The sequence below is a fragment of the Scardinius erythrophthalmus genome, assembly GCF_964197995.2.
Source record: "Scardinius erythrophthalmus genome assembly, chromosome: 9".
NCBI lineage: Eukaryota > Metazoa > Chordata > Actinopteri > Cypriniformes > Leuciscidae > Scardinius > Scardinius erythrophthalmus.
In genome coordinates this window covers 7,423,112-7,450,479 of record NC_138229.1, presented here as the reverse complement: position 1 = coordinate 7,450,479, position 27,368 = coordinate 7,423,112, and the positions used below count along the sequence as shown (strand labels likewise).

The 27,368-nt window shown below is 37.6% G+C and overlaps 2 protein-coding genes across 2 annotated transcripts; one reads left to right on the top strand and one right to left on the bottom strand.

Moving 5' to 3' along the window:
- Positions 1-81: 81 nt before the first annotated feature.
- LOC308696702 (uncharacterized protein) lies at positions 82-22,149 on the top strand. The gene is made up of 14 exons (XM_081375596.1): positions 82-196; positions 324-918; positions 1,506-1,601; positions 1,746-1,979; positions 7,381-7,534; positions 7,680-7,739; positions 7,877-8,393; positions 12,074-12,086; positions 15,008-15,637; positions 17,152-17,247; positions 17,332-17,565; positions 17,938-18,091; positions 18,275-18,325; positions 20,250-22,149. Exons 2-14 carry the CDS (start codon positions 328-330, stop codon positions 20,780-20,782), a joined length of 3,363 nt encoding a protein of 1,120 aa, XP_081231722.1. The 5' UTR covers positions 82-196; positions 324-327; the 3' UTR covers positions 20,783-22,149.
- A 615-nt stretch (positions 22,150-22,764) lies between these two features.
- fzd8b (frizzled class receptor 8b) lies at positions 22,765-24,492 on the bottom strand (the record flags this gene model as incomplete). Its single annotated transcript, XM_081375228.1, has 1 exon — positions 22,765-24,492. The coding sequence occupies one exon, from the start codon at positions 24,490-24,492 to the stop codon at positions 22,765-22,767; it is 1,728 nt and encodes a 575-aa protein (XP_081231354.1).
- Positions 24,493-27,368: the final 2,876 nt, after the last annotated feature.

Genomic DNA, 27,368 nt, shown 5'->3' with positions numbered 1-27,368 from the left:
ACGCTTCGGTATAAGATGAAGAGCAATTTAAGGACTTCTTGTATATTACCATTTGCGTAAGCTACATGCAGTGGAAAGTTGTCTGTGCAGCTGTCTGTGCGGATCTTCTGAATAGCCTACTGTAGGCTATTTAATAGGCTACATAATAGGCCTAGTTGTTATGCTTATTGCAAGACAGATTGGTTCTTATCAAGAGGTGAGTCACACCTTACAAACACACCTGTTTTGCACACGTCTCAAGACCGGAAACACTTCTCAGTGGAGAGAAAAAGAAACTTAAGTGTTGTTCAGTCGTTGTCTGGCTGTATCCTTTGTTCGTGTAGTGTAATGGCAGAAGCCCGTATTTCAGTGGCTCGGGATCAGTTCAGCTGTTCAATCTGTCTGGATCTACTGAAGGATCCAGTGACGATCCCCTGTGGACACAGTTACTGTATGAGCTGCATTACAGACTGCTGGAATAAAGATGATCAGAAGAGAGTTTACAGCTGTCCTCAGTGCAGACAGACCTTCACTCCAAGACCTGTTTTAAACAAGAATGTGGTGTTTGCTGAAATGGTGGAGACACTGAAGAAGACAAAAGTCCAAACAGCTCGTCCTGCTCTCAGTTATCCTGGACCTGGAGATGTGGAGTGTGACGTCTGTACTGGAAGGAAACGCAAAGCTGTAAAGTCCTGTATGATGTGTTTGAACTCTTACTGTCAAAGTCACCTTGAACAACATGACAGTTTCTTTAAAGATAAAAAACACAATTTGATTAATGCCACTGGACGACTGCAGGAGATGATCTGCTCTCAACATGACAGACTTCTGGAGGTTTACTGTCGCACTGACCAGCGATGTATTTGTTTGATGTGTATGATGGATGAACACAAAAATCACCTCACTATTTCAATTAAAGCAGAGATGGCTGAGAAACAGGTAGGAGAAGCACATAGGCTACTGTATATGTGGTGTGTAAATGTATGTTCATGATGCAATACATTAAGAGTTTACCAAAAAATGCACGTCATATAAAGAGGAACCAGACACTTCATCGTAGTGATACCTTCTGTGTTTTTTGAATATATATGTGCTATGTTACAATCTTACTGAGCTATAGCTTGTATGTAGAAAATACCAAAATATAAGTTGTTTCACTGATAATCTTCCTCTTCTCCAACAATCTGAAATGGATGAAAATTTCAGATATGCAAGAGCCATTGCTGTTTGCTATTAAATGCCATTAAATTTTATATGCTGACCTGTACCAATTTAGTTCATTTCAGAGTGTTAGAGAAGAGGAAGAGTATCAGTGAATCATGACCTAAAATCACAAAGTTATTGGATGACATTAGAAGATGCAGAAAAATCAGCATGGATTTAGTCCTTTTCACTTTTATTATACAGAAAATAATGTCTAGGATATTTTACAAAACAATTTGTGAAGTAAATGATGGCAGAATTTTCATTTTGGATGAACTATTCCTCTAAGGAGGATTGCTGATGTTTACTGTTATCTGTTACAGAAAGCCTTAGGTGACATTCAAAGAAAGTTCCAGCAGAGAATTCAGGAAAGAGAGAAGGAGCTTCAGGAGCTGAAAGAGGCTGTGAAGACACATCGGGTGAGTTTTAATTTTTAATGTGAAATGTTTCCAGTTGCAGTAAGGATTTCAGTCATTACATCATTGCGAGGCCAAGTGTTGGGACACTTGCAGTCCCACTGAAGCACATGAGTGAAAGGTCTGATTGTCTGTGTGTCCTAACAGCGCTCTGCACAGGCTGCAGTGGAGGACAGTGAGAGGATCTTTACTGAACTGATCCGCTCCATTGAGAGAAGCCGATCTGAGGTGACACGGATGATCAGAGATCAGGAAAAGGATGCAGTGAGTCGAGCTGAAGGACTCTTGAAGCGACTGGAGCTGGAGATTGATGATCTGAGGAGGAGAGAAGCTGAGCTGAAGCAACTTTTACACACAGATGATCACATACATTTCCTTCAGGTAACTGAGATATGAAAAATGTGAACTTTAGGATGATATTACTACAGGGAGGTCATTAAAACATAACCTTTAATTGACCCTAAATGGCATAACCTTTAAAACCTAAACTGAAGTATTAGGTTGTAAGCAGTTGTTATTTTGACAGGAATGGTGTCATGAATGAGGTAAGTTGTGTGTTGTGTATGTATGTTTAATATATATAGGCCTGTCGCGATAGTCGATAAGTCGATTAATCGCACGATAAAAAAAATGAGCTCGATAATTTTTCCGGCCGCGATAATTCCATTTGCATGCTTGTTTGTTTTCCTCGTCTCTCTCTCTCTCTACCAAAGAGACTGGATGACCACTCTCGGTTCTTTAGCGTATAGGAGGAGTGAACCCTCTTGTTGTCAGTTGCATGGTCTTTGTGTGGGGAGGCGGCGGCGCGGCACTTGTCAGTCACATGGTCTTTGTGTGGGAAAGGCGGGACTGTTTGCGGCTACTGCCGGGAGAGAGAGAAGACGCTAGTTGTGAGTTGCGACAGCGAGCCCGATCACATGAAAATGCATATCTATACCACGAATGTTATTTCTCGTGCCATTTATACGCCAAAAATAGTTTTTGCGTGCATATGATACGCTCTTTATGGCGTGTAATACGCACGCACTCCTCACCCCTAATCCTAACCAAGTATTTTCAGTGCGTAGCATACACACGCAATAAAGTGCGTCTCCGTCTTCCCGACAGTACACAATCACTTGACAAAGTAACAGGAGGACAAAGTAACAGTGCAAAATTGTGCGATATGGCTTGTTGAGGCTTTTTTTTATTTGTTTACAAAGGTCCTAACTGTCAGTTTTGCCTGTTATGGAATGTATCACCATTTAATAATGTCTAAAGCCTAATGTTTAATATTTTTTGAAGTGCAATTTTGTTTCATTTTATATTTATTTTTTTATTTTATTTATTTTATTTTTTATTTAACCTTTATTTAACCAGGAAGTCCCTTGAGATAGAATCTCTTTTTCGAGGGAGACCTGGCCAAGACGGCACACCAGTTACAATTTAAATACAAATACAACATAGTCAAAACAACCAAACAAGCATCACATAAAAAGGAACAGGTCACAAATGGCAGTTACATTTTTGAGTTATATGGCATTTTAACATGGTCTTGAATTCATTTAATGGGACTAAATCATTTAGATGTAGCAAGTTTTGCAGATTATTCCAAGACCATGGCGCAAAGTAAGAGAAGGCTTTCCTCCCCAGCTCAGTAAAAACCCTTGGAACCTGGTAAGAGAGCCACCTGGTGGAACGGAGATGAAAACTGCTGGAATTCTTCTTAAGAAGATTACATAAATATGTCGGCAATTTACCTAACATGGCCTTGTATAGAAAAATATGCAAATGAAGTTGTCTACGTAGACTTAGTGATGGCCAACCAATCAGTTCATACAACGTACAATGATGAGTACGGGAACCAGAGTTAGTTATAAAGCGCAGAGCACTGTGATACACAGAATCTAAAAAGTGGAGAGTACTAGAGGCAGCATGCATGTAGACAACATCACCATAGTCCAAAACACTCAAAAAAGTAGCCTGCACAAGTTTTTTTCTATCTAACAGGTTAAAGCAAGCCTTATTCCTAAAAAAAAACCCCAGTCTTACTTTCAGTTTTTTTACAAGCTTTTCAACATGAACTTTAAAAGAAAGTTTGTTGTCCAGCCAAAAACCTAAATACTTGTATGATGTAACATTTTCAATTAAGTCCCCATTTAGTGTGTTAATAGTTATATTATCTGGGGATTGGGAATGTGCCCTTGAAAACGTCATAAATTTGGTTTTCTTAGTATTTAGCACTAACTTAAGGCCATGTAGTGAGACTTGGAGCTGTTTAAAGGCTAATTGAAGGTAATTTATGGCTTGGCTCAATGAAGGGGCGACTGAATATATCACAGTATCATCTGCGTAAAGGTGCAGTTTAGCAGTTTGCACATCCTTTCCAATATTATTTATAAATATAGAGAATAAAATAGGGGCTAAGATCGAACCTTGAGGAACACCCTTGGAAATCTCTAAAAAGTCTGATTTAAGACCATCTATAGAAACACATTGCGTTCGTTCTATAAGATAATTTTTGAACCAATTAATAGCTGTGTTTCCTATTCCAATATTACGTAATCTATTTAGCAATAACTCATGGTCAACAGAGTCAAATGCCTTGGACAGATCCACAAATAAGGCAGCGCAATGTTGCTTTTTGTCCAAGGCATTTATAATGTCATTTAATAGCAACAAAGTTGCTGTAACAGTGCTGTGACCTGCTCTAAAACCTGACTGTACATCAGTTAAAATGTCATGCTCTGCCAAATATTCTTTTAATTGACAGTTTACTTGAGCTTCCAAAATTTTTGCAAGAATAGAAAGTTTGGAAATTGGTCTATAATTATGAAGATCTGAAGGGTCGCCACCCTTTAGCAAGGGAATTACGTAGGCTGCTTTCCATAATTTGGGAATTAAATTTGTTTGCAGACTACAATTAAAAATGTATGCTATAGGCTTAGCTATAATTTCAGCTGCAATCTTCAATAAGAAAGGTTCTAGGTTGTCTGGTCCTATTGATTTTTTTGAGTCAATAGCTTTAAGAGCAATACAGACATCCTCTTTTAAAATAGGTCTAAAAACAAAAGTTTCCGGTAGTGCTTCAGTGCTAGAGTCAGAGCAATGATAACTTGATTTAGACTCATTAGAAGTACAACCAGCTGATACAAAGTGATTATTAAAATGTCGAATTATGTCAATTTTGTTTTTAATTTCAACTGAGTTTACAAAAATATGTTGTGGAAGACCTGAAAAAGAATTGGAACCAGACAGAGACTTAATTTGCTTCCAGAATTTAGAGGGGTTATTAAGATTTTCAGACAAATTTTTTAGATAGTAATCTGATTTTGCTTTTCTGGTCATGCTTGTGCATTTATTTCTTAAAGTTCTAAAAGCAGTCCAGTCAGCAGTAGAATTTGTGGCTTGAGCTTTAACCCATGCAACATTTCTTTCTCTGATCATAAAGCTTAACTCTTCAGTAAACCATGGGTTATTCCTCCCGCTAATCCTAAATTTCTTTACAGGAGCATGCTTATTACAAATAGCTGAAAAGGCATTATGAAAATATTCCCAAGCATGTTCCACATCAGGTATCAAACAGACAGTCTCCAAATTACAGTTGTACAGATCTTGAATAAAAGCCTGTTCATTAAAACGTTTAAAACACCTTTTAAAAACATAACGAGATTTATGTTTAGGTAATTTTGTGTCTCTTATACAAGCAATCGCACAGTGATCACTGACATCATTGCAAAAAACAGCAGTCGATGTGTATTTATATGGCATGATATTTGTAAAAATGACATCCAACAGCGTTGATTTGCTATGATCTCTCGGGTTAATACGAGTTGGGGTGTCAATAAGTTGTGTGAGATTCAAAGAGACAAATAGGTCTTTAATATTCTCAGAGGCAGGGGAAAGCCAATCCCAATTTAGGTCACCCATTAGAATTACTTCAGAGTCATTAAAGTTGAGTAATACATCATGAAGAGAGAAAATAGTTTCTTTTGTGGCGGAGGGTGGCCTGTAGCAGCCAACAACAGTGAGGTATGTATCCTTGTATAAATTTACTTTCAATGCCAGTAAATCAAATTGTTTGACTCTACTTACTGACAATGTCACTGAGCTTAAGAATTTTGATTTAACGTATATAGCAACTCCGCCCCCCTTACCTGGACGATCTGCTCTGAAAATATTATAGCCCTCAATAGCAATCATATTATCTGTTACTGTAGATTTTAACCAAGTTTCTGATAAGACCATGATGTCCATATCCGTTGCATCAACCCACAGTCTTAATATGTCCATTTTTGGAAGAAGACTTCTAACATTAAAATGCATAATTCCAAGACCGGATCTGTTTTTGAAGTCGCATGGGGAATATATAATTTGTAGTGAGTCAGGCCCAGGATTTGGCTGTACGTTCCCAGATAACAGCAAAAGTAGTAAGACAATAGATTTCACTGTATGTTTTTCATCACAATCACTGGCTGACAAGTGTGATGAAGGTCCATGTTGCACAGTAGAGTAGTTATTTAAAAAGTTCATTATTAGCAAGTGTAACGAGGGATTCATTTGTAGTAGATGATTATAAAGTATTTGTTGTTGTGCAGGATGGATAGACTGGTGATAACGGCATGCCTCCTTAGTTGAGGAGTGAGATATTTGGAATGTACTCACCCGATTTTGCTCATCAATAAATGAGGTTGGCCGGGACTTAAATCCATCATTAAATGCTGTGAGTAGTAAAAATAGTAAAAGATGCATTTTGCTTTCATAAAACAGGCTGAGCAGACAAAAGGTTCCAAGGGCTCACTGCAGAATTTTGTAAGTCTTGTAGAACAATCTTGAGACACTTTCGCTTGTCCAAATATTTTGACCAACACGCAAGCTTTTCGGTGATCCGTGAAACTTGTTATGGTTTAATTCATCATGAGACGCTTCACAGATGCAATGTGTTAACCAGCATACAGCATCCGTGATCCTTGCAGGAAGAGCATGGGCACGCTAAATCCAAGTTATTGTTATTTTCACATCACTACCATCCAGGCATGGGGAACAAACCGAGCCCAGACCATCCAGAAGACAGAGTAGATTTCAAATTCCCCTGGATCTTCAGCAGATCAAATTTTCAGCAGGCCGGTGGCAGTAATCACTCTCCTTCTAAGACAGATCCAAGTACAACAAGGCACCATGCGATACCATAAGAAGACACTCAATAAACTTGAGTTTCCCGGAAGAAATTTACTTTCCTTGGTTAGATATTACAAAAGCCAGGAACATAAAAACACATGAAGAGTAACTCAGCACATGCACACAAACAAAAGAACTCAACTGGTGGCGGCCATCTTGGATTGTAAAACCTAGTTGTCTTGCAAGTATAAATGTGATTCCATAGCAGATCTGTATATATTAACAGACATTTATTTTGTTAACAGACACTAAGAGTCCATTGCTTTCATTGTTTTTGGTTGTTTTGTTCATTTTTTTGGATATTTAAAATGTTTTCCGTTTTCAATGTTTAATATTCTTTAGAAATAAAAGTTTATAGATCGTTGAAAAGGTGTACCTGCATTATTATGCCATTATAATTATATTAAATGAAAATGGTCTCAGAACGACAATATTATCGTTTATCGCGATAATTTCTTGGACAATTTATCGTCCAGCAAAATTTGTTATCGTGACAGGCCTAAATATATACTGATTTCTCTCAACAGAGAAGCTGTCAGCCTCTCATATAAACCATTTTTAAAAAGTCATTGAACACTGGAAAGCTTTACTTATTCAATTCTGGTATGTTTTTGTCCCTTTGTAGAGTTTCCAGTCTCTCTCTGTTCCTCCTGCATCCACAAAGAGCATCAATGTCAGTTCTCTCCTCTCTTATGATGATATAGGAAAATCTGTGTCTATGCTAAAAGAGAGACTTGAGGACCTCTGCAATGAGGACATAATTAATATATCTGGTAGAGGTAAAGTACTAAGAATTTGTTCACTTTAAATGATTGATGTATCATAATAACTACAAAAACAAACTGAGAGAACATTATTAATGGGACTGAGTTAATATTGTGTTATTAATATTGTGCGAATTACACTGTCTTTTGGTTTCATTAGTGACATACATTGAGATTGTTACCACCAATGAACCCACGTCCAGAGATGACTTCTTGCAATGTAAGTGTTACTAATAAAAATACACATGCTTTCAGACATTTATGAATTCTCAAGAAGTATAAATCAGTTGTTAGTCTGAATTTGAATAAGTCTGATTACTTGTGCAACTTTTTAGTGTAATGTTTTGCCCCGTTCAGATTGCCGTCAACTCACCTTGGATTCGAACACTGCACATAAATACCTCTGTCTTTCTGAAGGCAACAAAGTGGCTACTTTTATTGGGACTGACCAGCTGTACCCTGTTCATCCAGACAGATTTCATTATTTTTCTCAGGTGTTGTGTAGAGAGAGTGTGTGTGGACGCTGTTACTGGGAGGTGGAGTGGAGTGGGACGGCTGGGGTGGGAATATCAGTGTCATATAAGAGCATCAGTAGAAAGGGAGATGGTGATGATTGTGTCTTTGGATTTAATGATCAGTCCTGGAGATTGTCTTGCTCTGACTCCAGGTGTGCATTCAGACACAATCAGAAAGAAATTAAACTCCCTGTAATCTCCAGCTCTTCTAGAATAGGAGTGTATGTGGATCACAGAGCAGGAATTCTGTCCTTCTACAGCGTCTCTGACACAATGACCCTCATCCACAGAATCCAGACCACATTCACTCAGCCGCTCTATCCGGGGTTTGGGATCAGTTTAGGATCAACGATGAAACTGTCATCTTAAGAGATTCTATGTCATATTACTGGTTTAATCATGATAAAAGGGATGGTTGAATCCAGACACTGATTTACCACAAAATGTATAAAAGCTCAATCAATAAATAAAAACTGCCCTATGGATCTATTGAGGGATACAGTGACCGTCCCCTGTGGACACCATAACTGAATGAGCTGCATTACAAACTACTGGACACCCCAAGAGTTTTTTTTTTCATTTATTTATTTTTATTTTTTTTATTAATGAATTATAAATGGATTACTTTGTTGCTTACAGTATATACTTCAAATCACTGAACTCTTATTTTTTTTAAATATCTGCAATTTACACAGATGTCTTTAGAATTTGTTAAATACAGTTAAACTACTGCTGACAACAGACCTTAAAAATATTACAGTATTTTACAGAATGCTTCAACAAGATAAAATAGATTGCAAAATTACTTTGATACCAAGGACGTTGTTTTTCATTAAAACGTTATTTTATAAATGTCATTGACTGGGTTGCTGTAGTTGGCCAATCAGAAACTAGCACCAAAATGTTGCAAAATGACGCAATAAAAATATCAACACATTTGATGACACTATTGTACTGTTTTTTTTTGTTTTGTTTTGTTTTTTTCAAGAAAATGAGGTAGCCAAAAAAAAAACTAGTTAAATGTTTTGTCCTAGTTAAATGTTTTGTGTGTGTGTGTGTGTGTGTGTGTGTGTGTGTGTGTGTGTGTGTGTGTGTGTGTGTGTGTTGTGTGTGTGTGTGTGTGTGTGTGTGTGTGTGTGTGTGTGTGTGTGTGTGTGTGTGTGTGTTTACCATACAGTAGTTAAATGGATCACAATTAAAACAATTTTGTTGTTTTATTGTATGATTTTATATTATATTACTAAAATAATGACATTTCTTATCCATATGTAAATACTGGCTCAACTAGTACAGGCATTAAAAAAACACTTTTTTTGGCTGTGTATTTTCACAAACTGGTGAGCTACTTTCAATTTCTCAAACGCAGAAGGTATCAGATAGATAGAACGCTTTGGTATCAGATCGATAGAAACCTATAAGGACTTATTGTAAGCTATATAATTCTTTATACTTGCACTGAAAATTTTAAGTTGTTTGTGGATCTGCTGATTCTCGTATTGAATTCAGGTTGCTACATAAGTAGCCTATATTTATACTAACGCCCGTTTCACACATACTCCGTGTGCAGTGCGTATGCGGTGCGTATGCAGTGCAGGAGCAGCACGCGCAATAGTGCTTTCACATATGCTGCGTTTGCAGTGCGTAACTGATCCGCTGCTGTAGGCTGTACCACAAATACATACTCATTATTTGTATTTCAAATCCAGAAGTTTTCAGCAACTTTTATTTAAAAAAAGTTTTTTTTTCAGCATTGTGATTCTCTTTGTACACATTGTACACATTTAATAGACGTATTCACGTTTAAACACAATTTAAACAACATATTATTAAATGCATTAGGCTACTTCTATATAATTATTATATATTAAGTTGCTCAAGCAAGTGGTAAAATATTTTACCATGTAGGCTACTTCGCATAGCCTACATTTTAAATTAAAACTTAAAGCGGGATTTATGTTAGAAGCGCGAGCCGAGCGCGAATCACAACGCGACGCTTCACGCTTGAGTTAACGATAATACAAGTAGCTAAACTGAACAGCTGTTTTTCGATCGAAGTTTTAAATGATCGACAGAAATAAACAGTTTGATCAAAGACAGTGGAAACTATAAGCTCAATTTAACAACACAAGCACCATATTAAATATATTGCCATTATTATTATAAATACAATGTATAACGTTACCTCGAATGTATTTGAATATTTCCCCAGTATCAGCACTTAGACTTTTCACTGTTTGTATCACTCCGCTTGTCCGTGTTTGCGCAACTTGCATCAAGCCAGAAGGTGGCACAAGTGACTGTCTTTATGAATGAGCAATTGAACCATTGATTAAATGAACATATTAGTCCAAAAACATTGATTAATTTAGGAAAGAAAAAGTAGCTTAAACTGATCTTTAATACTCATATAAATTGCTCATTGCATTGGCGTTTGTTTGAAATGTAACATCTGCAAAATAATCCTTGAACCATTTCTTATTTAAGGCCATTCCCGTTTCGAATATGTTATTTTGTATTGTCAACAATAAGCATAAACATTCTGCATTTCCATTTTGTAGTGTGGATCATTCATTGCGACATTTAAACTGATTCTCATGTTTAAAAATATCTGATAAAATACTTCATGCTACTGCCCACTGACATGCTTTTAAAGCTACTGTTGTCCATTTATTTTGGCCTTCAAAACACCTTAAAATGCACATGTCGATATCAGGAAAATCTATATTTTCTCAAGGGGGCATGCCCCCGAACCCCCCTAGCAAAATAATTTTTGGGACCTCGGTTTTTATAAAACCCTGCGTAGCCTATGGCCCTGCGCCCAGTAAAGACATTGTTGCAGTGATCCCTTGAATAGTCGTCCAATTTTCATATGTGGATGGACTAAGGAATAGTCACTCAAAATTCATAATTATTTAGTATTAATAAATAATTAAAAGCCAGAATTAATTACAAAAACTGCACCTCTTCTGTGGCTAATATTAATTTTATAATGATCCTTTTTTCTGTGAAGTCAAGCAGCAAAAGTTAAGTGATAATGTGTAAATACTATACTGGCCCATTTTGGGGTGAACTTATATGCAAGACTATTACATCACTGTTTATAACCAGTGTTGGGGCTAGTTACTCAAAAAAGTAATATATTACATATTACTCTCAAAAATAGTAATGCCTTACTTTACTTTATTACTCCCTGGAGAAAGTAACTAGTTATATTACTAGTTATATTACTAGTTACATTTTTTTTTCTTAATTACTCTATAATTGCCTGAGATGCATCAGATGGAGGGAGAACAAAGGAGGAGTGTTCTTTATAGGGTCTTTATTACGCCAACAACAGACTGGCACTGTCTAGCACAAATGACTACAAACAACTGTAGGCCTACTTGTACTTGCCGTTGTTGACGCTTCCATTTTTCCCCATCTGTCCCAATAATATCTGTCTGCAGAGCCGCAGAGCCACAGTTTCACCCCAGCAGTTTTACCCGCGCATGCAGTTTCAGGTTGTAATTCAAGCCCTATAAATAGTCATTTATATGCAAAATTGTCTATAAAACACAACCGGTCTTCCGACCTTTTACTATATGCGCGAGGGAGAGAGAGCAATACAGCGCTCGTGTTGTTTGAAGGCGGTGAGAGTAAATGAGACGAGTGTTGTTCATTATTTTGCCTTGTTGAAGTAGGGGGAGACCGGGGACGGTTGTAACACTTTTTTCTTCAGCACCTAAAACGACCTCTTTTTTTTAGCTACACGTCTGAAACTTTTAGGCAAAGTACCCATATTTGTCTACTACAAATGGCAACAATTTACATTTCTTCAAATATATCACAGACTTTGTGAGATGATCATGAATACAAGGTGGTCCTTTGTTACAACCTACCCCTACTGGGGTAGGTTGTAACACATACTGGGGTAAGTTGTAACAGACAAAATGCACAAAAACTAATGGTTTTTATTAACAACATTTTTATTTTAAATCAATAAAATATGTGTGAATATGGGGAATGTGTGTGCATATTGTGTGTGTTCTTCTCATCCCAGGTTTGTGGATGCTGTATTCCACCGCGAGTTGATAGGCAAACTGCATCTTGATTTAAGAATTTTTTTATATTTGGACTGGAAACAAGACAAAAATACTAAGTAAGAATTTTTTTTTTTGCAGTGTATGTGTTGGTATTTATTTAACTTTGACCTGATTTTAAATATGTTATTTATCATTTACAAATTAAATTGAGTTTGCATAAAAGGTCCAGTAAAAATTAAGGTCACTTTCAAAACACGTGTTACAACCTACCCCGCCACTGTCACTATTGTTTAACTGTATTAGCATGGTGCTACACCATGTTGATAGACCAGGTTGATACACCATTCTTTACTATAGAAACTACAGTTTGACCTGATATAACTCATACAACATTATCTACAACGGTAGAAGTACTAAACTAAATATTATTTTGTTATGTTTTTTACTTTTTTTTACCTTTTTACCAAAAAATGTGATTTTCTGCTGTAGCTTCAGGAGAGATTGCAACACAGACTTGAAAACCTCCGTGTGCGATCGTAAAGGAAGCCTGAGGAAACTGAAACTGCCACATAACTCCTATCTTATCCCTGATTGGTGGAATTGGTAGTGTTACAACTAACCCCGTGTTACAACTGTCCCCGGTCTCCCCTAAATGGTATTTTCCCTTGATTTACCCCGGTCTTAACGTCTCAGCATTGCGATTCTCTTTGTACACACTCTTTAGACGTATGCACGTTCAAACACAATTTAAACAACGTAGCCTACGTCAGCCTATTATTCAATGCATTACTTCTACTTATATTAAGTTGCTCAAGCAAGTGGTCAAATATTTAACCATGTAGTTATATTAAATCGCAAACATTTTAAATTAAAACTTAAAATTGACAAAACAGCCGACCCTCATGCATTTTCTTTTTCTTTATAATTTTAATAGGCTACAATAAATCTTGCATGTCACAAAGAAAGAACTTGTTTTTCCACCTCCACGAATGAGTTGTTCATTATGTCGCCTTGTTGAGGTAAATTGTAGCTTTCCTGGCTTTACCCCGGTCTTAAAGTGAAAAAAGTAGTAATTAAATACATTTATGGTGCGATTACTACACTGTAAAAAATTATTCTGTGGCTTAGTAAATATTACAGAAATTTTTAACTTTATTAACTTAATAAAATCTCTGTATATCGTTTACTTGATTGTTTGAGTTAAACATACCAAAATAATTGAGTAAAAATCCAACAGTTAATTTTAGCTAAAATTTACAGATATATTTAAGTTTTTTTCAATAAAATAATTTAGTATTTGACTAACCAATTATTTCTTTATAATATACTTAATATATATGTGAAATTTCTATCAAAATATTTGAGAATGTTTAATTAAACTGATCTGTTTCAAGAAACAAAAAAATTGCTTAATTCAAATCAATATTATTAATATATTTAACACGCTCTTAAAATTGAGTAAGTTTACTCAATTAAAACAATGCCCCTCCCCCTCCCCCACCCTCTGACGTGACGAAAACTCGACGGTTGGAGTGAGCGTGGCGGTTTGAACTCTCCAGTCTCCAGAACAACAGCTCTCTTCTCAGCGTCGCAGATTTGGTGCATTTTCACTGTGAAATTCAGGTTGGTGTATGTTTTATTTTATCTATAAAATCATTACTGTGCTTTAAATCATATTTAATGCAAAACAACATACAGAGGCGTAATTCGACACCTAAACGAGACGAGAGCCGCGTTTGTCTTTTTGCGTGATTGAAACGCTTTGCATAAACATATGACTTTCATAATGATAATGAATATAATTATTATCATTTGGATGATAAAATGTCCTCAGAACTATCACTTTTTGTTTATTGGCAGGTTATGTCAGTCGCTCGCAGTATATTTCGGCTGTGCCTCAGACAGTGACTGTGAGTGAAACGCAGGACGGCGGTATGAAGTTCAAAGTTCACCCGCAGAGCGCGAGTCTGTCTCCGGCACGAGGACCAGCGCAGATTCGGTGGATATTGGATAACAGAGTGGTTGATTACACTTGAATTAGGCTACCTGAATGTTTAAATATTTCATTTTTACTTGTTAAATCAGTTTAAATGCAGGCAATATTGTATACATGAAAAAACAGTCTAAAATGTGCTGTATTGCTGTACTCATTGAAAATAAAGGCCAATGTAATGTATAATGGTGGTTGTCTGGAGTACTATTTTACAAAGGTTTAGAGAAAATAAAAAAGTTAATATTACTCATTAATAAAAACAGTTAATATTACTCATAAATATTGTTTTTTTAATGTTTAAATGTTAAATTATTTCTACTCAATTTTATTTGTTAATGTACTAGATGCAGTTACTCAGATTTACTTATTTTTTTTACTTGCATTTACTCAATTCATACAGTATATTTCATTGATTTCACAGCTTTAAAATTTACTCAATTTTTTTGAGTGTAAAAATGTTTCACCAATAAAATTGAGTAAATAATAGTTAAACTTTTTACAGTGTACATTTTATTTAATTAATCGCATTTATGGTGAAATTACTACATTGTCAGGTCAATCTGTGTTCATTTTGACCACGAAACATGCGCTGTCACTTTAATTCACTGCATGCAGCACAGCAAAAATAGACTCGGTGCAGAAACGATCTCTGCAGTGCTGTGTACACGCACCGCAACTATCGACGGACTGCAACCGCGTGCAGTGTGAAAGCTCTAACCTGTTAACATGGGTACGGAAAAAATACGCACCGCATACGCACTGCGAACGGAGTATGTGTGAAACGGGCGTAAGCTAATTGCAACGCAAGTTAAAGATCTGAGAAAAACAGTCAGACTCCCATGTTTCATGATCAAAAGGTGATTCACACCATTAAAACACACCTCTTTTGCACACGCCTCGAGACAGGAAACACTGCTCAGTTCAGAGAAATTGAAATTGAAACTTAGGTGTTGTTCAGTCGTTGTCTGGCTGTATCCTGTGTTCGTGCAGTGAAATGGCAGAAGCCAGTAATTCAGTGGCCGAAGAAGATCAGTTCAGCTGTTCAATCTGTCTGGATCCACTGAAGGATCCAGTGACCATCGCCTGTGGACACAGTTACTGTATGAGCTGCATTACAGACTGCTGGAATAAAGAGGACCGGGAGAGAGTTTACAGCTGCCCTCAGTGCAGACAGACCTTCACTCCAAGACCTGCTTTAAACAAGAATGTGATGCTGGCTGAAATGGTGGAGACACTGAAGAAGACAAAAGTCCAAACAGCTCGTCCTGCTCTCAGTTATCCTGGACCTGGAGATGTGGAGTGTGACGTCTGTACTGGAAGGAAACGCAAAGCTGTAAAGTCCTGTTTAATGTGTCTGGAATCATATTGTCAAAGTCACTTTGAGTGTCATGAAGAATCTCGTTCAAGGAAACGACACAAAGTGACTGATGCCACTGTACGACTGCAGGAGATGATTTGCTCTAAACACGACAGACTGATGGAGATTTACTGTCGTACTGACCAGCGATCTATTTGTTTGATGTGTGTGGTGGATGAACACAAAAATCACGATACTGTTTCAGCTGAAGCAGAGAGAACAGAGAAACAGGTATGAACTTAAAATGCATATAACTTCTGTTTGCTGTTATGCTAAACCTAATACATTAAATTGCGTTATATATCAGTATAGTACTGTATCATTGTAAATTATTATTAGTATCCAGACATGTTCACAAGTCCCTGTAAAGTCTCAAGTTTTTGTTCTATTTTAGGCAATAGTTCTTTCAGCTAAATATATAATTAGTAGTGTATGAGGCTAAATCAATTTTGAAGTATCAAAATATTAAAACTAATTACTTCTACAGAAGGTCTTGTTCATTTATTCAAATTTATGAAGCTTATTACTTAAAATCGACATCACATCATTTGGAACGCCTTGCCGCTTGCTGTTGTTCTCAAGCAACGGGTAGCCTACTAGCCTAACAAAACCCCTGCGTATAGCGTCACAGAGTTAACAACACAAAAAGTAACATTCCTATCTGTGTGTTATGTTAAGTCAATATAATAACACACCCCGACCCAACAAACCGATCTGTGGTAATAAGTCAGACAGGGGGATGCGTATGGAAGAGTCTGTCCATTACAGGTGTAACCGGTCCTACTCAACCCACTCCCACTAACAAGGACGCTAAAGACTGCAGTCGCTAGCACACCTCTTGAGGCCAGGGGAGTGAGGTTTACACACACAGCTCTTACTGGCCTATGTCTGTTACACTCACCCCACAAAACCTCACTCCCACAAGGGTCACGGCACCAAAAGTAATCACTCCTACTCACCCCGCTCCAAGCAGGATTCAAACCGAGGTCTCCGGCGTGGGAGGCAGGAGCGCTAACTGGAAGCTCTTTCTGGCCTTCTACCATTACATAGACCAGATAGTAAATTTGGATATTCTGTGCATATGGTAGCAAATACATTAAAGAAAAGAAAAAAAAAAACATGAAAAGGTAAAAAGAAATATTAAAGGGACACTGAAACTTGTACTTCCTGAAAATTGACAGCAAGTTTCTGACAGATGTGCAACCAGAGCTTCTGTATTGATTAATTGATTGCTTTTCAAATTAAATGACATGTTAAGACTGTTAAGACTTGACTATACTGTTCTTGCCATTATTCATTTATAACAGCATTTTTCCAAACGGTGATTAACACACGCACCTAATGCTGGCTTGGTGTGATTAAAGATGAATTGTTGTAATTTGTGTTGCTGCACCTCATATTGATAGGGAATGAATGAATGAATGGTAAAGTGTGGTGTTTCATGCTGTCAAGAAGAGAGAAAGAAATCGGGAATCAGGTCAAAGACTTGAGTTTCCATCTCTGTAGCCATAGTATAGTATTTTATTAGCACTTTAGTTCTGGCTCTGGGTCATTTGCCGTGTGTTTATTTTTCTTTATCAGAGCAATGGAAAGGTGAACAAATGTAATTGTTTCATAAAATATTGAATGTAATAGATAAATTCCAGTAAAAAAAATATCTAGATGTAGTACATGAAATCTTTGAAGTCCTGTTGAGAGAAAACTGAAGTTTTCTAATGTTTACAATGATTTGCTCATCCTCACAGAAACGGGTTGAAGAGACAGTAATAATATTACAGAAGAGAATTCAAGAGAGGCAAACAAAGCTCCAGGAGCTCAGAGAGTCTGTGCAGACTCACAAGGTGAGTATTGAAAAGAGGAGAAAAATAACTGTCAGATTGAATGGACTGATTCTAGTGGTTCTCTGTGTGTATGTGTCCTTACAGCGCTCTGCACAGGCTGCAGTGGAGGACAGTAAGAGGATCTTCACTGAACTGATCCGCTCTATTAAGAAAATGCGATCTGAGGTGACACAGATGATCAGAGATCAGGAAAAGGATGCAGTGAGTCGAGCTGAAGGACTCTTGAAGCAACTGGAGCAGGAGATTGATGATCTGAGGAGGAGAGAAGCTGAGCTGAAGCAGCTTTCACACACAGATGATCACATACATTTCCTACAGGTTTAGAATGATTTTATTATTACGGCTCATTACAGCAGACTCTTTCATTGACATTTGATTTGAGATGAATAATTGCATTCATTTAATGAATCTGAGAACAACTGCCAGTTGTTCTGATCAGTGTGAATGTTGTCAAGATTGCATTAGATCGGGTATTCCCAAATTTTTCTGTCAGCTGAACCCCGTAACCTAAAATATTGACTTGAAAGATTTAAGCTAATATTTCAATAATTTAACAGCATAATCACATGTATATGATTCTCTGTGTCTGTTGATGGCCACATGACATGCAAGTAAGCAAATAAAATACTTAATCTTTACACTGTGTGATTCATATTTACCTGTAAGTCTGTTGTCTTTTTGTATATGTAGAGATTCCAGTCTGTTTCCGTCCCTCCTGCACCTACAGACTGCACCACTGTCCGTTCTGTCTTGACTTATGATGATGCGAGAAGATCTGTATCTGCGTTAAGAAGTAAATTTGAGAATTTCTGCAAAGAGGAGATAGAAACGTTATCTGGTAGAGGTAAAGAACAGACTCACCTTATAAATCAGAGTACAACAAAATGTACATGGATGTCAATAAAAATAATAATTGTTAATAACAATAAATTATTGTTAATAATAATTGATACATTATTTTTATTAAATAAATACATATTATGGACACTTTTATCTGCACACTTTAAATGTCTGTTTGTTTCTGCAGCGAAATACATCAAAATCACTGAACCCAGAACAAGGGAGGACTTCTTACACTGTAAGTGTTATAAATAATAATACAAATAAAGCAAACACAGACCAATATACCTAAAGGCGAAGTGTAATTTCTGTCACTATCAGCACCAAACAGTATTGCAGTGGTCCGTCATAGCTGCTTGAGTTTGGGGTTTAGATTAGCTACTCCAAACAACGGCAGACAAGGGGAGCGTTTATGAAAGCAGTCATTATTTTGTAATTCTGTTCCACTTGTGGCCAAAAAATTACACTTTACACTTTTTAACTAAACTTCTAATCAAATAATTTTACTTGAAAACTTGTGGAATACATCAGTGATCTGGTTTCTACATGTAACCCTTTTTTCAACCAATTTAATTTAAAATTTCCTAAACAAGAAAACCCTGGATTCCCGGCAGTTGAATGGTGAATTTGGCCGGTATTTTCCTTTGAATAAATAAAAAGAAATTAACGTAAAGTATATTTTTCCCTATACCAATTACACAATACTTTTACTAAAATAATAAATTAAACAATTCTTATTTATAGTTTCCTAGAAATCAGTACCTTTTTAAATGAATTAACTTTCCAAACTCCAAAGAAATACCAGAATGCAAATGTTAAGGGGAAAAAAACTAACAAATATTTATTTATTTTACATTAATCTAATAACCCCCTTTAAAAGGAAAACACAACAAAACAAGGAAACACCTTTGTTTTCATATGAAGACAGATAAACACTTATACCCAATGGTATGTAAATTACTTATTCTTTTTGTAAATAAAATATACAAAATCAACTGTTCAGTCTCAGAACTGTTCCTTGTCTCTCTTATGTTTGTTTGTTTTTTACACTTGCATTTTTTCCCTTTTCCTTTTCTACTTTAGTTTAAAACACCGTCTTCAATCAGCCTAGCCTAAAAGTTGACAAATTCAAAACCCTGTTTGATATAAGCTAAACACTTTTCTCATGAAACAGAGCAATAAGGAAAATAAAACAAATTTCTTTCAAAACAATTAAACACTTGACAAAAACCCACGATTCACAACATACGGTTTTTCAGTATGCAAATTAGTTATGAGTCAATGACGCAGTCAAAAAATACACGAGTCAGTGACGCAGTCAAAAATACGGTTGTTCATTATCGTTGGGGCCCAGTTCGTTGGTGCACATTCACAAATGAAGAATTCAATGTACTCCTGCACATTCAACAGATCCGAAAATGAGAGTTCACTTACGTCCATCCGACGAAAGAAGCAATGGGAAGTCACTCACGATACGAACAGTTTCACACGAGTAGTCCCGATACCCGATTCATGCAGTTGATCCACGTCCCACGACGACAAGCTACACAATCTTTCCAGTCCTGGAAGAGTTTTGAAGTCCACCACGAACGTCCAATAACTTCGACACAGTTATTGACCATGAATTTGAATGTCACTAGCTGTTAAGCCCTCGTCACGCACGTCTTGACTCAGCACTATAACTCAAAGATCACGAAGAAGATAACAGAAACAAACCAAAACACTTCAACTAGCAAAACCAAAAAAATAATAAACCACCCGTCGATTCTTTACACTTTGGGCCTTATATTACACAGAATATATTAAGTCTCCAAAATGACGCACTTCTCACCAGCAGTCAAATTACTGTCTTCACATGCCATGTGCGATGCTCCTCCCCCTTCACGTAACTCACGTTATGACGCAAAGTAATCATGCTCAATCACTGGCCAGCAACAGTACATTTACATTCAATACATTCAATTACATTCAAAGTTATATCACACTGAAATAATATTGAAAACAAAAAAATGAAAAGCACAAATTTGAATATATTAAAATACTTCAAACAAAAGGCATATTTATTTTAGGGGTCCCTACATACATTTATATCTTTGATTGTTGCTTCACTTAATGCTTTGAAGGTATTTCAACAAATGCAATCTGTGTTTTATCTCCATCAGATTCGCATCAGTTTACTCTGGATTCTGAATCAGTGCATAAACGCCTCCATCTGTCTGAGGAAAACAGAATGGCTACTTGCACTGCCACAATCCAACTGTATCCCGATCATCCGGACAGATTTGATGTTTGGCCTCAGGTGTTGTGTAGAGAGAGTGTGTGTGGACGCTGTTACTGGGAGGTGGAGTGGAGTGGGGGTGCGGTGGGAATATCAGTGTCATATAAGAGCATCAGCAGGAAGGGACGGGGTGATGAGTGTAAATTTGGAAGTAACAATCAGTCCTGGAGATTATTTTGCTTTCGCTCTGGATGCATATTTAGTCACAATAACAAAAAATCTGGACTCCCTGTAACCTCCAGCTCCTCTAGAATAGGAGTGTATGTGGATCACAGTGCAGGAATCCTGTCCTTCTACAGCGTCTCTGACACAATGACCCTCATCCACACAGTCCAGACCACATTCACTCAGCCGCTCTATCCGGGGTTTGGCGTAAATCAGGAATCATCAGTGAAACTGTGTCATCTAGAAGTATAGATGATAAAGAGCTTTTACAAATGTCATAATCATATGACAGTTATGTCTTATCAAAACAGTTCATTGATTGTAGTGTACATATTAATTTGTAGTGCAAAAAAATAATGACAATAACATTATATCAGTACCTGCTGTATTATTTTGAGGTTTTATTTTAACATTATATATCACAAGTAACTTAAATTGTCCATTTCACCTTATAGCTTTATGAAAGATTTTAAATCATTCTCATTATATAGGCCACTTTTTCGATTGATAGATGATTTTCCTACATTGCACTTAGACAAAACATAATAATAATAAAAAACATCAAAAACATGAAAATTTTGAATATAAATCTCTAGATTTAATTTATTATGAATTTTTGAGTTGTCTCAAAATATCAGGCACTGTACCTGCACTGTGACATGTTGTAATAAATATGAACAAAATTAAATCTAGCCTATATTAATTTGAGCTGTTTTTGAATTAGGCTATATCTTTTGACCACTCAGGATCAAAACACAGCAAATAAAAAACTCAGCCTTTCTAGGAGAAACTGAAGCACACAGTCCGGCCGTATCCCGATTATCCGGACAGATTTGATGTTTGGCCTCAGGTGTTGTTTAGAGAGAGTGTGTGTGGACGCTGTTACTGGGAGGTGGAGTGGAGTGAGGGTGCGGTGAATATATCAGTGTGATAGCATCAGCAGGAAGGGACGGGGTGATCAATTTGGATGTAATGATCAGTCCTGAAGATTGTTCTGCTCTTGCTCCAAATATCTATTCTGTAGTAATTACAAAAAGACTAATTTCAATGTAAGGTCCAAATCTTCTAGAATAGGAGTGTATGTGGATCACAGTGCAGGAATTCTGTCCTTTTACAGCATCTCTGACACAATGACCCTCATCCACAAGGTCAAGAACACATTCACTCACCCGCTCTATCCAGGAGTTTTTGTAAAATCAGGGATCATTTGTGAAACTGAAAAATAAGTGACAAAATAAATGTTACAGAGCTTCAAGAAATAATTCGGACTTTGTCATAGTTTGAAGCTGCATGAGAAACGTTAAAGTTACTTTTTTAATTAGTAAATCTGTACTATAGTCCAAGGGTTGAACCTAGTTGAAAAGTGGCATTTTTAATCTGTATAGGCTATTTGGATTTTTTTTTTTTCATTACAGTCCTATAGATTAATTATATCAGCACATGCATGTTTTCATAAATCATATTAATAACGTCAAATATCAAAAGTACCTTAAATTCTCCATTTCATACAAATATAATGAAAAAATGCATATTTTTTTATTTTTATTTAATATTTTAGTTGTATCTATGCCATGTACCTGTACTGAGAAATAATTTCTCAAATAAATGCAATTTGATATATTTTGAACAAATATTCACCAGCTGTTATTTCTTATGATGACCAATAAATGGCAGTGTCCTTCTAGCTGTGGGGTTTAGACCTTATGGTTTAGACTACACCTCACAATGGCCCACTGGTAGTGCTGGTCATCATGACCTACAAGGTGTTTGTGAGTGTGAGAGAGCTCTCTGTAAACATGAATTACACATAATGATAAAAAAAAAATGCTTTAGTAATATTTCACACAGTGTTTTATTGTCAAAATAGTTTTCTGTAAAAGTAAATGATAAATAGACACAATCTCAAATAAATGTTAAACATTCTGTGCAGTTTTAACAATAACATCTTAATATAAATACATAAGACAAATATAAAAACCCGTATAACACTTTTAAAGGCACATTCGTAATAACCTGATACACAGTTTTAATAACTGGTTGGCTATTTAGTTTAATTGAAGAGAGAACAGTCCAGTGAAAACTTTTCACACTAGTGTTAAATAGTGACAACTAGCCCTGGTCTCACCTAACGCTGGTATTATGCGTCTTCCATATCTGTCAGGAAAGCAACAGTCACTCAGTCAGTTTGCAAAGTCTTTTTGATAAGTTCTGCATTTCCCATGCCGTAGTCATCATCACACTCGAGACAGTGGCATTTGTTTTGGAGGGCACAAAACTGAACTTGCTGTGCCGGATCTCCATGTCAGTCCCGCGCTCGCGTCACTGTAAACTGACCCGCTCGTGCCTTTACTACCCCAACTGCAGCAGCAGCGCGTGCACAGGACTCGCCAAGAGTCCAGAGTTTTACCGGACCACGTCCACGCGCCTGACGTGATCCCGACCACAAGGCACATGAAGTATTTGAGCATAAACACGGCGTAGTCAGGTTTCAGGGCTTTTTTCTCCGACGAGCAGTTACACGCGTACGCTCTTTCCCACGCTTCACGGTTGTGCTGTTCGTAAACGTAACAAGCCACAATCACCATGGCAACGACCGTATACAGCACTGTAAACACCCCGATACGGACCATCAATCTCTCGAGTTTGTCCGTCTTCGTTCCTCCTTGTTTAATGACGCTCCGTATCCGAAACATAGACACGAAGCCCGCGAATAAAAATATCGTTCCGATAAAAAGATAAATCACCAGTGGCGCGAGCACGAATCCTCGCAGATTATCCAAGTTCTGGTTGCCCACGTAGCAGATTCCCGCAACCGAGTCTCCGTCCACCGAACTCAGTGCGAGCACGGCAATAGATTTCACGCTCGGAATGAGCCAAGCGGCCAAATGAAAATACGGCGAGAATCGCGCGATTGCTTCATTTCCCCATTTCATCCCTGCCGCGAGGAACCATGTAAACGTCAGAATCACCCACCAGATGGCGCTCGCCATCCCAAAAAAATAGATCAGTAGAAACACAAGCGTGCAAAGCGCGGGGCCCCTAGTTTCATAGTGGATAAGGTCCACCTCATGATCCTGGTTGCACGCGACCCTTTCGTGCCCCGCGATGAGTCTGATGATGTATCCCACGGACACGAACATATAGCAGGCGGACAGGAAAATAATCGGGCGCTCGGGGTATTTAAACCTCTCAATGTCAATAAGGAAAGTGGCAACGGTGGCGAACGTTGACAGGAAACACAAAACCGACCAAATCCCGATCCAAAATGTGGCAAAGGTCCTTTCCTCCTGAGAAAGATATGGGTTGTGGCACGGCATGGCGCAATTGGGGATCTGGCCCGTCTTGACCCAGTTATACAAGGGATGGCGGTCATTGCTCACAGTCACCATAGGCGCGCGACAGTGACACTCCGGTTCACATGAAGAAGATCCAGGATTGCTTTTATTTTTCCGCTTGTATGGCTTCCCCGGGCGACTAGTTGGTTTTGCAGCAGCAGGTGATGCTGTAGCATCAGTTCTGTTGTAGTCCATGCACAGAGTGTTTGAATCCCCCTGCACGGGTAGAAGATCGCACCTCATACGGTCCGGCCACGGGAAACCGTATTGCCTCATCAGCGGCGCGCAACCCGCTTTCGCCCGTTCGCACACACTCCTGCACGGCGGCAAAGGCTTCTTATAGTCCTCAAGGCAAATGGGCGTGTACAGACTGCAAAGAAAGAAGCGCAGGTCGGGGGAACACTGGATCTCCACGAGGGGCCAGAACTGGTGCACCTCAAGTCCGGCTTCATCCTGGGTGTCGTGGTTGAATTGGTTCGGCATGTAGGTGTAGTTATAGCCGATCCCTCTACACAATGGCACAGATATCTCCTGACAGACCGGCTCACGAGCACACACGGAGCCCCACAATAGCAGGGCGCAGAGCGCGAGGGGAATCCAGAAGGCACCCTGCATAGGCGAATCCATCCTCGGTCACTTCTAGGATGTCTTCCTTTCTAGGATGGGCTTGCATGTGCGCAATGGTCGTCTGGTTACTTAATTCTAATAATAAAAAATATATTTAACACTGTGGAATAACATGCTGTGTCTACAAGCTGACATCAAGTGCAGTTCAGTAGGCTACTACGTTTGTTTTGACTGTCAAATAGTGGAGCGCGTGTCTATTTATACAAAGGACAGCCCCCTTATCTCAGCGCCCAATCATATGACACCAGGGGCGGGGCCTAATTGTAATTTAATCAAGCATCCCCTGAGAGTTTTGAGTAAATGTTTGCGCTGCCTACGGTTTGTATGTCTTAAATTATTTCACCTGTGTTTACATCCCACCCTATGTCTAAACACAGGGTTTGCAGTTGTAAACAAGTCTCGCGGCATGTTTAGGTTGTTCCTAATCTCTCCAGAATGTGTATCCTCTGGAAAATGTAATTATTGCATAGATGAGCTCACATTATGTCTACATTAATAAGATTTAAAAGGAGACTAAAAAGCAAGAGCTGTACCAACGAGAAAAAATAGACACATACTGAACAATAAAATGTAGGCTAGTTGTCGTCCTAGTGCAATAACAATGCCAGAATTGCTGTTAATTCGCTATTTAATAGGCCTACATGTCCCGAAAATGTATTTTGGCACCAACCACTTTTTAAATTTGAAAGTACCAACCCCCAACCTTTCCACTTTTTAAGCAAAGTATTTTTGGAAAAGTTTGAAAACAATAACCCGATTGTTGAGGAAAACGATTTTCTGAGAATTATAGGCTATAGCCTACATGGAAATACAAATTCAATGAATTCATATGTTGGCTATAATGCAGTGACGATGACCAATGTTGAGTTATATGTGAGAAAAACTTAAATTTGGCACGGAGAAGATTGCACCCAAACATTTATGGACATGTTGAACATATCAGTCCAAGTAATTGTTGAAATTATGTTAACTGAGGCTGAGGAGTTCATATAGCCATACATTAGCCTAACATTGACACAATCAAACGTCATTGAAAAAAATGGGTAGTTAAAATAAAAACATGTAGCAGCATTTGTTTGCATGTCACTTGCAATAAAGGATTTTAAGTGTGACTTGAGCGTCCAAACAGTTTTTGGGGCCGCCGAACGCATTCAGACACGCGCGACTCCTCCAGCTAGAGAAGCTGAATGCGCTCCTGTTGACAAGAACTCGCAGCGCGCGACAGCCCTCCCCCCCCCGCGCGCTGCGAGTTCTTGTTCGCCCTAATTGCGTTGCTGATGTTCCGTTTAGTGACTCAGCGGGGTGCGCGCAGCGGGGAACAGTTACTGTACATCCCGGGACAAGCTGGGTGGTGATGAATACTCGGATGCCTTGGTTTCCTGCGTGTGACAGACTGCGCATACAAATACACCTCGTTCATGCAAGTCTGCTAAAAGTTGATGCAAGTCCAAAACAAATGTAATTATTTATTAAAAGAAAAAGTCAGTTTTTGCAAAGACACAAAACTTTTGGCTACAAAAAAGAGAAATACTGCAGAAAGTAAGCTCTGTGACCAACAAAAGATTCTTAGGCTACACATTATATTCATCAAGATAATTTTCACAAATTAATAAAACTTTTATGAATTTTAAAGTTTAAATACAATCAGTAAAAAGCTAAAAAAAAACTGTACCACGGTCACAAAACTTCAACGTCACTACCGCTAAGCTTCTGAAAAATCTTAAATGTTTATTTAAAATCTACAAGATAAGTTCCAATTATAGTTTGCAGGTGCTATTATAAACACAACAAGGATAAAGGACTAGTGAGTAGATGCTTTATCTTGATGACATCTGTAGTTAAGCCACTTGTTAGCAATAACTTTTACAAGACATGTAAAAGCTTAAAAATTCATGAGTGGAGTATATTGATGTATTTTGTGTAGTAGAATAAAACGTGAAAATATCTTGAGCTTTAAAACCCATCCAAAAAACCCATTGATGTCATGGAACCGGATGTGTAAAACAAGTTTTCATGAGGTAAACTGGTACTATTAAATATCATGGGCTTTTATGCTAAATTTAAAGAGTTAAAACAACTATGAAACACATAATGCTTCATGACAGAGCAAAAATATACAGTTAAAGATAACAGAAAAATGTCAAATCGTTTTTCCAACGGAAATAGCTATCGTAATTAATATACATTGTATAAAATGCAACATTTAAAACACATTTGACATACTTGTCTGACATTTATAAACACCTTAGACCTGAGAACACAGTTAAATCTTTCAGTACCTTTATTATATATATATACTATTATTTCTATAACCAATGTGGTTTTATTGTGTTCATTTTTGGTGCACTTGTTGCCCCAGTAGCTTCAACGGTTTTATTGGCGCTTAGTAGTTAGTGGTTATTTTATTAGGTCCCAACTCTCATTTTACCTCTTTAATTAGCAAAATGAACTGATTTTGAAGCTCTTCACAGTTCAATATCAACATATTTAATGCTTATGAGTATCGGATTCCAATCCAGAAGATTTGTGATCCAGATCCATTTGTGTCTGTAGCTCCAGGCAATGTGAGACAGAGAGGGAGAGAGTGTGTGTATGGGTGTGTGTCTTTGTCTTATTCTGTCTAGCGTAGCTGAGCCTGTATTGATTAACACTGATAGGCTCACAAGTCTGGCCACCACCTTTCTCTCCTCTCTTTCTTTCTGCAGGTAATGATATTACCTTGAGTCTGGATACACACTCCCTCCACACTTATATTCCACTGCAAATACATTGCACTGCATTTAATTTCTCTCCCTCTCCCTCTAAAATGTGTCTGTGACAATTGTTGATTTAAGAAATAACAATTCCTTTATTCATTCATCCATGTGATGTGTACA